A 15872-nucleotide genomic window follows, 5' to 3' on the forward strand; every position below is an offset into this window, starting at 1 on the left:
GCGACAAGCTCTTTTAAGTGCAAATTCACAGGCTGACAAAGTGCGAGAATAGATACGGTAACCCCGCGGTCAACCACTTTTATTCCTTCCAAGCAGGTGCTACCCCGGAGATACCGTGTACTCCACTGGATGGAAACCCTCATCTCCATCCCCTCCGTTCATCCCCCTTCTTCGCCAGCATGACTTTTTCTCCCTAGTCAAGTCAGCACATTTCTCCCCTCTTTTCATCAGCACGGACCATACCTATCATCTAACACGAACACTGCAGCAACAAGACTGCCGTCCCACCCCGATTGAAACACGTACCGCCCAGATCCGAGCACTGCGCTTTGCACGCCGCGGAGTCTTTACCGAAGAACTGGCCGCACGCTTGGGCATTAGTGAGGGTGAGGAGGGCAAGGGCGAAGATGAAGGATGTGAACTGCATTTTGAAGAGGTCAAAGGTAGGTTGCGGAGAGGCAAAGAAAGTCGGTAGGTATGCGTGATATGGAGAGGATATCTCGGTGGAGTGTGGTACTTATACCGCGGCCAGTCGAGAGTGTGATGGGCATGTCATTCTTATGTTCCTGAAAGGGTAGTTGATTGTAGAGGTCGTGTAATGGACGATGCGACCGCGGATGGCGTCAGCATCAAATGCGAGCCGACACTGGGTATAGTTCAAGGCATGAAAGGGATCTAGCGGCGCGAGCTGAGCTTCTTGCGACACCCTCGAGTTGGGGATGATCGCCCTTATAAAGCCAACAGGGATGATCTCGTCCCTAGCATACGAGGTGTTGGCTCAAGGTTGGTGATTCAATCACTCCTCACGCTTGATGTTGACGACGGGCGCGAGGGACTCTGGCTTGCGGTGGACGACCGTGAATCCGTCCCCGGTAACGTTTGTTTTGCCTTATCCTCGCTCTTTCAAGACTTCTTGAAGCTTCGATGCACCATACCACAGAAGCTCTCCCAAAGCACCTGATCGTTGCCTCTCAGCCAGTCGATGACCACTTCCCTGGTACTTGCCACTATAGTGATCCTGAAAGCCAACACGACCTTGATCTCCGTTAATCTATCATGCATATCTGTGTCTTCAGTCCCAGATGCAGCCAGCTCTCTTTTCTTCCGCTCATGTTCACGTCTGTATGCACGTGACCAGACGTTTCCCGCGGCTTCGCCGACACCCGTAGCCGTTTGAGGATCCCAAGTCCAACGAATATGAAGACGGCGCGCTTGCTGATCGATGGTTTGTTTTGCGGCCTTCGCATCGATGCTTGCGGGTAATGCGAAACGGTATTCGGTCGGAAAAGGGAGATATTCGTTCGCAATCTTCTCGATGCGAGCTACGCTCTATAGATTATTAGCACATCTGGAACGCAAGCATTCATAACGGCAGCGTGTAGTCTCACATTAGAAGGTCGGTAGTCCGTAAAACTCCACGCAACAATCCACCGCTTCGTCCCACCGCCGACATCAATACTTCCGACAGCCCAGTTGGTAATGCCTTTCTTTTTGAGGATTTGTACGACCGCTTTCGCACTTTTCAGCTTGCCAAACATACTGGTATACCATGTGACCTTGTCACGCAAAACAAGGCTTTCTTCAACGATCCGTGTCACGAAGCCGAGATCTCCACCCTGACACACCATCTCGTTGGCAGAACCGGTACAGACCGCGTTGGGTTTCACTGACTTCCCCTCCCCACTCAGACTCTGCTGCATATCCGCTTCATCTGAGAAGAAGGGCGGGTTGCAGATCGTGAAATCGAGCATGTACAGGCCAAGATACTGCAGCGGGATGAGCGGCTGGCTGTCTATAGTCTGTAGCAATTTTGCCCTCGTGATGAGATTGTTGATGGTCAAGTTCCGCGCCGCAGATTCAAAGCTCTTCTTATCCACATCTGTAGCGCACATAGTCCAATTAGGCCGCGATTTCAAGCAAAGCATGGTGTAGATTGCGGACGCGCCGGTGCCGATGTCTAGACCAACGACTTGCCGCTCCGGATTATATCGATTCGAGTAGTTGGGATTAGTGGAATCGAGAAGGATGTGGATCCAGGATACGTAGTTCCAGCGGTTTGGTATGGGAGGACATAGTCGGTCATCCGGTACTTCGAGGTGCAGGCCAAAATCTACCTTCAGCAGCGCTTTTGTGATAGCTTTTGTGCTACTTGGTTCCTGAAAGTCGAGTTTGCATTGATGTCTTTGCCATACGGTATTGAAGTCTTCATCTTGCTGTGCCAAGTCTTTGAAGTCGACCGATTCGTATGGTGGACGCGTCGCCAAATCCATGATGACGTCCGGCTGCTCAGGAATCATTCTATCTTTCAGGTCGCCACCATTGATATCGTTGACCGGGCGATCTCGGTCATTTGTGAGTACATGTCGTGTCGTGTCGTGTTGTTGATAGAACCAAGAAAGGCGAGGGCGCTTACCGCTTAGGCCACCCCAGACCTGATTGGCCGAGCGGACCAGGTAGAAGAAGACGCACGATTGTAACAGGCAGTGGAGATATGCTATGGCTGCAGATAGATAGAATGAACATCATGTTATACAGTAGTATTCGTAACAAGCGTTGTGTGTCCAAAACTTAGCTGGTCTATTTAGGCTCTCAAATGCAGATCAGACAAACTTTCCATAGTCAGATGAATTCCAAACTCCGTGTAACCGCGTAGAAATCATGTCGTCAGATCAAGAAAGGTCCATCATATGCGCCATCTGCCTCCCCCAGTCGGACTGCATCCAGCGACGGGACCGTGCCTGGCTTGTAGAAGCCCAGGAGCTCTTCCATATCTTCCTCGGTCATCTCACACAGCTCATCAAGGGTCCATTGTTCGCAGACTTTTGACATCCATTGCATCCTTTTCGGACCTTCCTCTATGGCAGGAGCAACCTTTCGCAGCTTCTTCCGAAGTATGCCGACTCTTTGCACCGCCGCACCGATGTTGTGGGGCAAGGTATCTGCAATCTGCCTCCTGACGATGTTTGCCAGTTTCGGTCCATTGCCGTTGGTGCTGACCATGATTTGTAGGGGGCCATCGCGGTGCACGCTTCCAAAGTAGAAGTCGCATTCCGGCGGTACGTCGGCGATGTTGGCGGCTATTCTCTTCTCCTTGCACAGCTTGTAAATTTGCGTCGAAGCCTCGGGATCATCGACAGCACATAGCACCATATCAACGCCTTCCAGATCGGACGGTTCGAATTTGCGATCGCGAAGCTCGACTTGCTTCTGGTCTACGCGGTATGCGACCTCATCGTTGAGACCCGAGCGCGGGGAGACGACAGTGACTTTTGCGTCTGCATTGAGCACATTCACGATGCGGCCGGCCGCTACCTGCTCTACATCAATTTGGTGCTGAAGCAAGTGCACGGGACTCTCTCACCTCGCCGCCTCCGATGACAAGAACATGCTTGTTGCGAATCTGCCAGGCAAGGATGAGCGAGCCTCCGCCTTGGATCTCAGGATACTGGCTCTTCATGTCGGCGCGGGGGGAAGAGAGAAAGCATTGTTCAGCGGAGATAAATTATGACGCCCGTTCGCAGCCACCGACGCCACACCTGCGACGGCCCGGCATGTGATAACGACCATGAACCTCGACAACATCATAAGTCGACAAGGCGATTCGCAGAAACGACGATTTGTTGGCAGCTGCGACCAACGGCTCATATGCGGCATGTCCATGTCCGCGGGCTCGTCAGCCCTGTGGAACTGGAATGATCCCTGCGCCACGCCCCCAACCTAGTGTGCCGTGCATGTACCAGCGTGCTACATTGCGCCAGGCCCACGTCGACGCCGCTGTTCTCCATGAACACCGCCGAATCCTCTCGACCGCATCGATCATGACCTCGGGCAGGTCCCTGGGCGGTGGCCGCGTGCTCGGCAGCGGGCGAAACTTGTCGCCCGCCGTGTCCCCGCGCCCGCCTGCCCACCACCACCACCGCAATGCTAGCTTACTATCGCCCTCGGAGAGCTCCATATCGCTCAGCTCGCAGACGTCCAACAGCCCAGCAAGTACCGCCGAAACGAGGGACGATATAGGCAGCAAAGTGCTGCTTCCAGGCTCAGAGAATGCAGCGGCGAGCGCCTCCAGTAGGCTTGTATGCCCCATCTGCAACGAGGAAATGGTAGGTTGCACATCCATATCGCTTGAGTATATCTACAGGCAATAACAAATACAGCTGACGTTGCTCCAACTCAACCGGTACCTGAACCACTTCCTACCACAATCATCCTATTCTGACTAGTTTCAGACATCTTGACGATAACCACCAAAACCTGGTAGAGGAGGAGCAAGATGAAGTCAAAAACTGGTTCGAGCAGCAAATGGAGAAAGCAAAGAAGTTCCAGCCGCTGGCCGTCCTGAACCAAAAGCTCAAAGGCCTCGACGTCTTCGAATCCAACGATGCTCCCACACCGCTCCCATCCGCGTACGCCTCCACCGCCGCCCCTGCGCACGAACCAGTACCGGTCCGCCGAGACCCCGAAGAAGAAGTCACACGAGCACACTGGCAACGGCCAAGTTACCGCGATGTTTGTTCAGACCCGATATGCGGAAGGCCCATCAGTGGACAATTGACGCTGGGAGGCAACAATAGTGCCGTCAACTGCAGATGCTGCGGGAAGCTATTCTGTGAGGATCATACGATGTATCAGATGAGGCTATCGCGGCAGGCAAAACATGATCCGGTAAGGGGCATCTGGTGCAGAGTGTGCGAAACATGCTACAAGTCAAGAGAGGGGTATAATGACCACCACGGATCAGACCGCGACCACTTCAAAAAGTTCGCAGACATCCGGCGGAAAAGGGTAGACCGCGAACATATGGAGATCAGCAGGCTCGAGAAGCGCTTAACAAAGCTAACCCAGCTATTGGCAAATCCGCCCCCGGATGAAGGTGCCACGAGCAGCTTTTGGCCGCTTTCGGGAGCGAAGAACCAACGGAAAGTTCTAGAGCAGTCCATAATAACATGGGAGGAAGATGCAAAAGTTTCACATTGTCCGTTCTGCCAGCAGGAGTTTTCCAGCTACACCTTTCGTCGACACCATTGCCGCATGTGTGGCCGCGTCGTGTGCGGTGATCCAAAGACGGCGTGCTCGTCCGAAGTCGGGCTCAACGTCGCAGCAGGCTCTAATGGAAACGAAAAAGATGGCAACCAGATGGGTGTTGACATACGCATGTGCAAAGACTGCAGTCACACCTTGTTCAGCAGAAGCGATTTTGACAGGGAGCTGGCACAGAAGCCGACGGATCAGCGCGCGTATGAGAACTTGGCGCAGTTCGAGAGGGGCATACGATTGCTCCTTCCTCGGTTCCAGAAGCTGCTCATGGCACTGCAAGACCCCGACAAACCCCCATCACCGCAACAGCTCACAGATGCCACCAAAGTACGGAAGAGGCTCATGGATGCATTTGCACAATACGATACTGCGGCCAAAAGAATTCGAGATTTGCCGACTGAATCTCCTACCCAGATTAAGTTGCAGAAAGCCGTATATCAGCAAGCATATAATTTTCTGAGTACACACATGCTGCCATTACGGTCCTTACCAAAGGTTCTCAAGCACGCGGTTCCTCAGGGCTCTAAGTCGAGTGGTCGTCAAAACGGAGGCGGCGCACTTGCTTCCATCAAATACAATGATAGACAGGCGGGAAGTGTTGTCAGTAGTAGCAGCGCAGTATCAGCACTAGAATCGGAAGAGAAGGAGCTTCGTGAAAGACTCATTATCTTAGAGGAGCAAAAGTTCATGGTATCGGAGATGGTGGCAGACGCTACTAAGCATCGTCGATTTGACGAAGTCACTAGCTTGGCCCAGAACTTGGAGGATCTAAACAGGGAGATCGATCAGATCAACGGCCAGCTTGGACAACTTGACTTTGCTGGTGCATACCAGCGCGAGTTGGCGAGTCCACCACCCGGATGACCGGAAAGCGGATATAAACCCATCCAACTTTAGCAATACAGTTCGTATTACAATCCGCTCCAGAAGCTCCGACTTGCTCCCAATACTTGGATATATCCCAACAGACCTCCGGTGGTCGCATCAAATTTCAGTGAGGGTCAATGCCCGCCTGGCATGCGTTTGAGGATCTCCACAGAACAGAACAAATCACCACAGCCAAGCTGCGGTTTTCCAGCGTTGGAGTCAGCACTCTAACTGCACTGATGACGACCGTCAACAATGAGAGTAGGATTGCAGTAGGAACATCGGATGCAGCATATCAGTCAGCACCGATAAGCGAACATGAAGTGAGCATGTGGAGACTATCTAGTCCACATATCATAGACTCTTAGAACTGAGGGACGTTCCGCGCTAGCTAAGCGTTTCAAAGTTTGTGACTCGAATCGAGGACAATGTTTACTCCACATCAAGGTTTCCGTGCTGTAATGCTCAAGTGCTCTTTTATTCTTGTAGAGTCCAGCGCAGTGAAGCCCGACTTTATACCGAGCAGCAATTTGTGCGACGATTGCGCGGTCCCAGCACAAAACATCCCTGCTCTGCCGTCCGCAGTAACATGGCATTGTAGCCCTTCCGACGATTCCCATCACCAGAAATTTCCACTTATCTAAGCGCAAGGCTGACGGCTGATGCCATAGCTCCCGCGAATTGCATCAGAAGATGCGGAACCGCGCCCGTAGCATGACCAGAAATCTCCGAATAGCTTCATTTTCGCATGCCATCACGGCTGCCAGGCCTATCCCGGTATATAGCGTCACTTCCGCTACGCGCCTATTGGTTGAAGCTTTTGCAATGTGAGGTTTCTCGGCTAAGACCGCTGGACTACGCTGAGCTGTCATAGCCAGCGGATATGGAATCTGAACTACAGGATAATGTGCCCAGGTGGTGTTGGAAGATATGGATAGCCATGGTAGCCCGAATCAAAGCTCGGGGTTGGACACATGGGGAATTGCGCTGGGCGCGCGACTGAGGCATGGAGTGCTGCTTCCAGAGACTGCCGATTCCCAAGAACGTTGAAGAGGAGTTGCATAGGAAAGGCTTCTCTGCGTGCCTGAAGCCCCAAGAACAACCATGCCAAACATACTTTTACATCCACCGCAGTGGTCTAGGCGGCTGACAACATCGCCTAGCCAACATCGCTATCGCATCATGCTTTCGGTAAGTCCCTACCTATCATCCAACCAGTACACGCTTCTAGATATGGTAAAAGCTTGCGTACAATAATTTTGTACATTTTAATAACTGACAATAATCAGATTCCTTTGCATATCAACCTTCGAAGCCACTAATGTGTGACTTGCGCGACACACTTGCTCTTACTGTTCCAAATCGTCGTCTACGTGTGATCTAGAAGCCCCACATTGCTATTTTTGTATGCTGCCAGCAAGAGGAAGATTGCACTGGGATATTCATACTACCGTCCGGGAAAATGCCCACTTCAACCGGCAGCTTGGTAATAGCATATCTCAAAACGCAACTCAAGTCAGCTAACAACGTTCCTACGACGACCAATTACAATTAACTGGAGCTGGGCACAATATATTCTCGATTGCTGATACCCCGCGTGGCAACTGCAAATGCTTGCCAGGAACAACTTTGTAAATGATCAAGTTCGAACCCGGAAATCCAGAATATATCTTTTCATATTTGTATCTCTTGGGGCTGTACAGATTGGGAAGAGCACTCCGTGTATCCAAGTAGAATGACGCACCGTGGGCTAAATTGCATGCATTCAGTGCGTCGATAACTTCCAAGACAACAAGCTCGGTGCAAGGTGGCCTGAGGCGAAGGGGAACTGGCAAAAGAGTGGCAACATCAAAAAAGAATATTTCAGGGCTTCGCACAACGGGATATAAGAGTGGTATGTTTCGCCTACGCATCGGTCGTCCTCTCACTGTTGCAAACCATCTTCCTCGTGCCTAATTCCCCTGGAGATACACTTCCTCTACTCCACCTTCCTTCCACCCTCTACACCAACGTCTTCAAGATCGGGCTCGTACCCATTCAACGCTCACCACACCATCACCACAATGCACCTCTTCACCTTCTTCGCCCTCCTATCCCCCACCCTCGCGCTTCCCTCTGACAACACCAACTCTCCCTCTGCAATGATATCCCGATTCACGCAATCCGACGACTGCAAACTCCCTGAAGTACCCACAACCTGCTCCGGCGCCGCGCAAAAAGACGTCATTGTCCACTACGGCAAGAACACGACGCAGGAGGAGAAAGACCTGTTCCTAGACGCGGCGAAGGCGTCGGGCGCCACGATCAGAGACGTTATGAATAATTTTGGGTAAGTGAGTCTGGATTTCAGGGGTGTGTGGGATCGGATTCTTCAACGGAAGCTGGCCTTTGGTCCATGTACAAGAGAACTTGGGATCCCTAGGCCGGCTGCTAGTGAGGACTGTGAGCAGTGGTACATTGCTGATTGTGTGGGGACAGGTTCACGGGTTTCATTCCGGAGAAGGTTGTTGCGCTCATGGCGGCACACGGCGCGACTTGTGGTCTTACGATTTATGAGAATGGATGTGCGGGTATTCCGTGGTGTGGCGAGGCCCCCTGCTGAGGGCATGCAGTAATAATACTATTCCTTGATGACCTACACCTTGAACCCTTGATCATTAAGTACCTAGGATGGGAAAGTTTTAGAGAAGCTGTGTACATTCACGTTGCCGCGTCATTTCCGTCTTTTGCTCAAGGCAAGCCCACGGTTTGTCGCTCTCCTGTATTTGCCGTTAGAACCCCTTAGATGATCCTTCAAATTGACTTGGGCCTGAAAGTCAGCGAGTTCATCATTGCTCGCAGCGTCGGCGGCTGCACTATTTGAAGCTGTCCCGAATCCACATCATCCTTTCTTCATGATCTGCAGCACACTCCTTTGAAGTTTCTTCCTACACTGTTTTTGGGAGCTGGTTCCTGTAGCTCTGCTGGAGTTTCTGCTCTTTTCTTTTTTTGCACTTTCTTTTTTGCATCGCCATGTGTCTTCGCATTGTTGGCACCCTTTTACTGGGTGTTACACTGTTCGGTTCTTTTGCACTGCCTCCCTCTCGCCAGACCTCTGGTTCTCGAATAGACTTCGGAGCGGGTTCTCGTCGCCCAAGGAACGCGTGAAGACTGCGCTGGGGATAGGTTTGATGTGTTTTTGGGGCTTTTTGTTTTGATTGACCAGGTGTGTCAAGTTTACCAAGGGCACGTGGTGCTCGGAGTACCTAGGTACACGTACAGCAAGTCACTGAGTCCGGTAGCGTTGCAGCAGAGGAAGCAGTAATCCCTACATAGTGCCGAGGATACCGGACTGTGACCAGGCCTCATCACAGCCTTTCTCCACCCCAAAACGGCACATCAACACCCTTCATCGATCACTGTATCTTCCTTGATTCCTACGCGCTCCACCTTACCTTCGTCACACGATCAACATTCTCAGAATCCTGACCTCATCCTCCCCGTGCACACTCCCAAAACGGCAGGTTACGTCTTCCCATCGATCGCGGCATCTTCCTTGTTTCTTTGCACGAATCCAATCATGAATCATATCAGCCTCATTATGAGTGACGCACGTCACAACCCGGCGAACCCGCTCACACGACCTCTCGCCTCCAGGTGGCAGGGGGGCTGTACCTGCATCACGCGGCTCCTGCCACTTCCCGATTCCTCCTAGCGCTGTTTACCCGTGCGCCCAATAGTCCAACTCGGGCACGCTAATACCCTTGGCATATCCCAACCGGACCGCCGGGTCCCAAAACAGGCACTAGCGGCCCCCGAAACAAGAATCCAGCGCCCAAAGAGGAGGCGAAGTTGGACATCGATGATGATTTGTTCAGAAATCAAGGAAGCGGCTGCGATCAACGGCGCTGCTTGACTTTCCCGTTGGGGAATGTTGAAGGGGCGTTTTGGAATAATGATGAGGAGTGGAGATTGTTTCTTGAGTCGGGAGATTGCAGGTGGAGGGTTGGAGTAAAGCAGGGAAGATGGGTGATTGATGGGTAAGGTAGAACTTCCCCTTACGGAATGTTCACGGACGTGTTTTGGCACGATATGACGACCGAGTGCTCGAAAGAGTGGATTTGGGAGAAGAAACGTAGAACAGGGAAGATAGAGTGATCGATGGTAGTGTTGAAGTTGCCGGTTTGGGAGAGTGAAAGGTTATGAGGTCAGTAAATGTGGAATTGTGGCGAAATTGAAGAAAACAAGGAAGACACAGTCATCGATGGAAGATGGTGATGTGCTGTTTTGGGAGCGTGAATTGTGGCATTGAGATCAGTCAGTTTGGTGGAAGTGGAGATCATATAGAGAGAGAGATGAGATTAAGGAAGGTACAGTGATCGATGGGTCAAGAGAAGTTGCATTTCCCGTTGCTATTGTGTGTGTTGTCGAGGGGTAGAAATAAAGGCGTATGCCAGAGAGAGGTTGTATTATGCAGACGAAAGTCGAATATAGCCTCACGGAAACGTAGATGTAATGCCTCTTGGTCGACCGCAGAGTCCTTCACGCACATGCACTATGGCAACTAGCTTTATGAGAATCATCCCCTGTCTCCTTCCTTCCATTAAAAAGTGTGTCTACATCAAGCTATCTACAACGTGGGAGTTCCCCGAGAGGAAGTGAATAAAAGGTAAGCGCAGCCGCGTCCGCCAAGGGAGGATGTGAAGCGGAGGGTATATGCCGCTGCGCTCAAGAAGGCAACCTTGTCCGTCCTTTTCCAAACCTTTCCGTCCCATCTTTTTCCATGTGAACAAGCCTGTACCATAACCGTACCTTCCATCCTAAATACCATGTCCTAGGTTCCCCATTCTATCGACCTCTCAAACTTCCTTCTCTGTTCCCACTTCAGACTCTTCTTAGAAAGCCACACCCACAGCCGCCGGACTCGGCAACATCCCTAGATGCTGACTCACGCCCTCCTGCCTCGCGCCAATTTCCATTCCCCTCAAGATGCCATAGTTCGGACTCGGTGGCGGCTTCAGACTCCGCCTCCCACTGCTCATGCTACTCCTCGCACTCGCAACACTGCGTGCAGACCCCAGACTCGCCTCCACAAGCATCTCCTTATCCTTTGCCAGCGTCAGGGGCGCGGGCACACGACGTGTTTTCCCTGCGCCCTTGAGAAGGCTGACGCGCGCCGGTGCCGGAGGTGAGTCTTTGACTTCTTGACGAAGGGGGAGACTGGCGCGAGGTGGCGAGGATGAGAATGTCTTGATGGAGCGGATGGAGTGAATGGATGAGTGGGGGGAGTGCCGCGGGGATGAGGAGAGGGAAGGTGTGCTGGGGTATGAAGACGATAGCAGTGTCACGGTAGCTGTTTCGGCGCTGGTTTGTCGCGTATGCACTATTGTTCTTGACCCTGCGGTCGAAGGGCGTGAGGACGGTGGCAGGGGAGGCTCGGGCTCGCACTGGTAGAACGATCGCGTGCCTGCAGACTTTGGTGTCGTTGGTTTAGATGTAGACGCCGAGGTGGGCGATTTGATCGAGGGCGTATTCGGAAGAGAACGCTTGAGCCAAGCGCCTAGGCGGTGGATGGGCGTCGTAGGCGTAGGAACTGTGGGCGTGGGTGGCGTGATGGGGTTGGAATCGAGCGGACCACTCCATGTACGGGATGGCGGTGCAAGGGTCAATCTTGTTGTTTGCCGTGAGAGATTCCTCGGCCGAGGGGGAGGTGGCGGTGGTGGTAGTGGTTTCGCAACCAGCGGCGCTGAAAAGGCAGATCCGATATCTGACAGCGTCTCAGAGCGAACATGCATGCGCAGCGAAGGTGCGATTGCGGGGACGTGTGATGAAGGCGACAGAGGAAGTCGGTTGATTAGAGCCGGAGACTGGTTACGTGAGCGGTATGCCTCTGCTCGGCGCTCTTCGACAATAGTGTTGAGCTCCCTGATGGCTTCATCGACATCAGTCTTTGCTCTGCGAACACTGGCTGGCCGTGACGGGGCAGTATTTGATCGAGCTCGTGAAGGTGAAGGAAGACGTGAGAGGATGCGTGGTGGAGATAGGGTGCCCCGTCGTTGCATCTCGCTTGGCGTGACGCTGCGTATTGATGTTGCTCGACTGCGTAGAGAGGGTGATTTACTCTGTATCGACTCCACTCGAGCCTTGGGCTCTTCTTGTAAGAAGGGAAGGGTCGACAACGTCCCAGACAGTGGCCTTGACTGTGCTGACTGCGTACTCTGCACGCTCGATCGCCGAGATCCAGAACCCACAGGCTTCCTCTGCACCAGATATGACGCAGTGGAGGGATCCGATGATATTGAATTCGTCCGCGAGTCCCGGTTGCGAACTAATGCGTGAGCAGGCATCTGCGGCATCTCCCCCCACTCATCATGTTCAAAATCCGGCAGCGGCGATAGCCTTCCATCGGGGAGGTATATCGACAATTCCAATGGCCTGAAGCTTCGACGCCGCCGTACAGGCATCGGGGCATCATCGATCATGCTCTGAATTCCTTCTGCGCCATCGAATCCACTGTCATGTCTGAAGTCGACTGGACCACTTATGCTTAGTCGTCTGACCTTGGAATGAGACTTCCTCGGCCGTGTAAGTGTGTGTACGCTTGCTCGTGACGACGCACGTGAGGCAAAGTCACGACTGGTCGCGACCCATTGCGAGACATGTCGGCCCATAGATTGACTTGTTGCTGGGCGTGGTGGGGGTGAGACAGGCTCGGCGCGCGGGAGCTCTATTGTCTTTGGCTGGTCGTAGCATATTTTCATATCTGACTCCCCTAGACATAACTGTCAGTTTTATGACGAAGGATATGATGGCGTATGTCGTTGGAAGGTATTGCATGCATGTCATGTTGCGTGGCGTGGTGTGCATTTAGCCATATTGAGGGGAGATTGGAAGCGGCGTGGTGCATCTCAACAGGGACAGGACCGAACATCGAGGGAAAAGGGATGTGTAGAGAATGGTGTTGGGGCTGCGAGTCAAGAGGAAGCCTGGACGATCTCGAAAGAGTACAAGGAGTGACTGATGGCGGAGTAGGATGCATGCTGTAGATGCCTAAGTGAATAGAGGAAGTGAACATACCAACGGCTCTCGACGCGTCTCTGCCGTCCTCCTCATCAACAGAGTCTCTTCTCTCGGATGCACAGCATCCTATGGCCAGCCATGGTTTTTTCTTCTCTTGCAACATTATGCTTGTTCGGTGCCCGTCTAGCAGGCACTGCACCTTCTCTTCGAACAAGGCGATGGTGAAACCAGTCAAGGCCTCAAGCACGTTCAGAAACAATAAAACAAAGGTATCGAAGAAGAAGAGAAGAAGTAAGTGCGGTGTGCGCCGTATGAACCAGCTCTCACCCTAGTCCAGCGTAAACTTAACAATCCGACAGCAACACCTTTGGTCCGGCCAACCCTTCGCTCGCATGCCGTCCCTCCCCGCCTCAATATACACAATCTACCCTCGCCCCAAGCGCCCAATAACACCGGTCCCTTCCATCCCTGCCTGTCACCCACACTGCTGCATATGTCCCGCAGCGAGCCTGTGCAAGGGCTCGACCCCAGCAGCGCATGCCATTGGCCACAGGCGCAATAAGCGCCCGCGCGAACAGATGATGCGCAACCAATCGACACGCAATAGCGGCTATGCGTCGAAACGGGCTGCAGATGGCGTGCTGCGACGGCTGTCAGTGGCCGGCTGTTTTGGGGTGGGTACGTGCGAATGGCCTGTTGTTCTGTGTAGGCGCGAACGACCAGATGGCGTGTATATTTAGATGCGATGGGGAGGGGAGCGAGATCGAGGTATTTTGGGTGAAACGGTTGCGGGGTGAGATTGAGAGACTGTATTTGCGTGTGCGGAGATGAGGGTTTGGAGCATTGTGGATTGATGCGTGGTTGTAGGAGGGGAGGCGGCTTGGGGAGGTTCCGGCATGCGACTCTTGCTTCAAGGGACACGACACTCGTCAGTCCATCCCGCAGAATGCCTGCCACCCAATCAGTCCTGGCTTGTGGAGATGGAACGATGAGTGTAGAGTTGGTTTGCAAGGTTCTGGGCTTATACGGCTGCAACTGCCTCGAACGCCATGTTTGCTTTGCTGTGCTCACGCTACTCGCTCTCCAGCCAGCCTTCGAAGATGCGCTCAACGCCAGGGCATGGAGAAACCTGCGTTACCGGCCTATCAATGGCCCATCGTTGCGAGGTTCCCCAGCCCTACACAACGAACATCATCTTATCAAGCTCACCATTGGCACAGCGTTCCTAAAGTGAAACCCATCGTACAAAATGCTGGGTTTTGCACGGACCAATCACAGCCTCTCACCGTCCGTTCCTCCATCACAACATTCAGACCGCGCCGCTGGTGCCAGCGCACGCGGTGAGGCTCCACTTCTGCCACGCTTCTCGAACCACGCCGCATCGCATGGCAGTGTTTGGTTCGCTGGTAGCTTGCGGCTGCAGGTACACCGGTCGATGTGGGAACTTTATACAATGGAGAATACTGCATTTCTACATATGCGCATCGCAAAACATAAGGTAGAGCAAAATCAGATCATCACATACACACCGAAAAGGGTATAGAACATGTACTTGGGTGAAAAGAGCTGTGCAAAAATAACATCGAGAAAGCCTTGCCGCCAGCAGAGAGATCATAGAGAACGTTTCAAAACGTGGCATCCTTCCGTGCGGCGTGCTTCATGCCAACAATGCCTGCCGTGAGTAGCAAGTCAACCTTACGAATCATTCCAAGCGTTGTGCTCGTCTCTGAAGCTACCGTATTGTGGGCTCTTGTTCCGTTTGTTGTCGTTGTCGTCGTCGTGGTTGTAGTCACGCCTCTCCCAACGCTGAGCCTCCTCTGAGACGGGCGGGTCAAGCTTCCCGGTCTCGTCTTCGTCCTTGCCCTCCTCTGTGGTGAACGGGTAATTGAGGTTGTGCACGCCTTCGGGATCATGCGGCTGCGGCTGGTCTGGATTGAAACCTACGCGAACGTCTTCTTCCTGTCCCTCCTCGGGATATGTGTGGCTAAATGCACGTCAGCTGGTGAATTCGGAAATGGATGTATGCTTACACAAAGTGCTTTTGATCGACTTCATTCCAGCCAGGGCCCCCTTCCTTCCGCGCTCTGACGCGCTCGACCTCTTCCGCTTCGGTGTCCTCGACAACGAGATCGACAAGTTGACTTTGGTCTGACTTGCCTGAGCTAGATGAAGATGACGACTCGTGCCTAAGGAGTTTTCCAACCAAGCCTTTGTGAGACTTGGAGCTTGACGGTTCTCCACTGCTCGAGTCGCTGCGGTGCTTGCCCTTGTCCACTGCCTTCTGGATGTCTTTGATCTTACTTTTCCGCCTCTTCTTGTTGACTTGGGTGGGCTGTAATAAGTGCCGATTCGTGGCGCCAGTTAATATTGGTGGTTGCGCATATAGTTGACTGTCACGGTTCGCTCTATGCGCCTCGATCACAGGATACTGTACTATGGTTAGCTATGTTCGTATAAGAAAATTGCACAACTCACATTCCAGTCGCCGAACTCCAGTGTACGAGCGCTTTCAAACAACCGTTCATCTCCAGGGTCCAGTTCCGGCTCTTCATCCTCCTCCACAGTACCATATTTAGATGTATCAAGCGCACGAGAAGCACCTGGACTCATCGTCCTTGCCCTGCTGGACGTAACTTTCGAAAGCAACGGCTCATGTTCACCTTGGCCGGGTTTTGGGATCCAATATTTGCCCTTGCCTCCACGTTCATATCTCATACCTTCTCTCATACGTGCTGCTCGCGATGACGATTCTTCGTGTGCAAGGACGTTGTCGTTCGCGTCGAAGTAGCGGTATTCGTAGTGCTTGCCGCCAAATGTATCTCTGGTATCTTCGATCAAGTCGCGGGGACCGAAAGCATCGCGCAAGGCATACTTGACGGGTAGGCGCGCAGCCGAGATGGTGTCATCGGCATAGTCGTGCCATGAGAAAGCATACCAATGTGCCAAGGAGAAGACGGGCATTTCGAAAC

The 15872-nt window shown here is 52.7% G+C and overlaps 3 protein-coding genes across 3 annotated transcripts; 1 reads left to right on the forward strand and 2 right to left on the reverse strand.

Annotated features, from left to right (window-relative positions):
- Nucleotides 1–903: 903 nt before the first annotated feature.
- N0V89_005902 (uncharacterized protein) lies at nt 904–2270 on the reverse strand (the record flags this gene model as incomplete). The annotated part of the gene is made up of 2 exons (XM_056214676.1): nt 904–1329; nt 1389–2270. 2 exons carry the CDS (start codon nt 2268–2270, stop codon nt 904–906), a joined length of 1308 nt encoding a protein of 435 aa, XP_056071943.1.
- A 394-nt stretch (nt 2271–2664) lies between these two features.
- Nucleotides 2665–3457, reverse strand: MET8 (Bifunctional dehydrogenase and ferrochelatase; the record flags this gene model as incomplete). Its single annotated transcript, XM_056214677.1, has 2 exons — nt 2665–3312; nt 3362–3457. The coding sequence occupies 2 exons, from the start codon at nt 3455–3457 to the stop codon at nt 2665–2667; spliced, it is 744 nt and encodes a 247-aa protein (XP_056071944.1).
- A 361-nt stretch (nt 3458–3818) lies between these two features.
- On the forward strand, nt 3819–5901 carry PEP7 (carboxypeptidase Y-deficient; the record flags this gene model as incomplete). The annotated part of the gene is made up of 3 exons (XM_056214678.1): nt 3819–4103; nt 4158–4180; nt 4230–5901. 3 exons carry the CDS (start codon nt 3819–3821, stop codon nt 5899–5901), a joined length of 1980 nt encoding a protein of 659 aa, XP_056071945.1.
- Between the last annotated feature and the right edge of the window lie 9971 nt (nt 5902–15872).

Source organism: Didymosphaeria variabile (assembly GCF_027946475.1).
Source record: "Didymosphaeria variabile strain IMI 356815 chromosome Unknown scaffold_4, whole genome shotgun sequence".
Classification (NCBI taxonomy): Eukaryota; Fungi; Ascomycota; class Dothideomycetes; order Pleosporales; family Didymosphaeriaceae; genus Didymosphaeria; species Didymosphaeria variabile.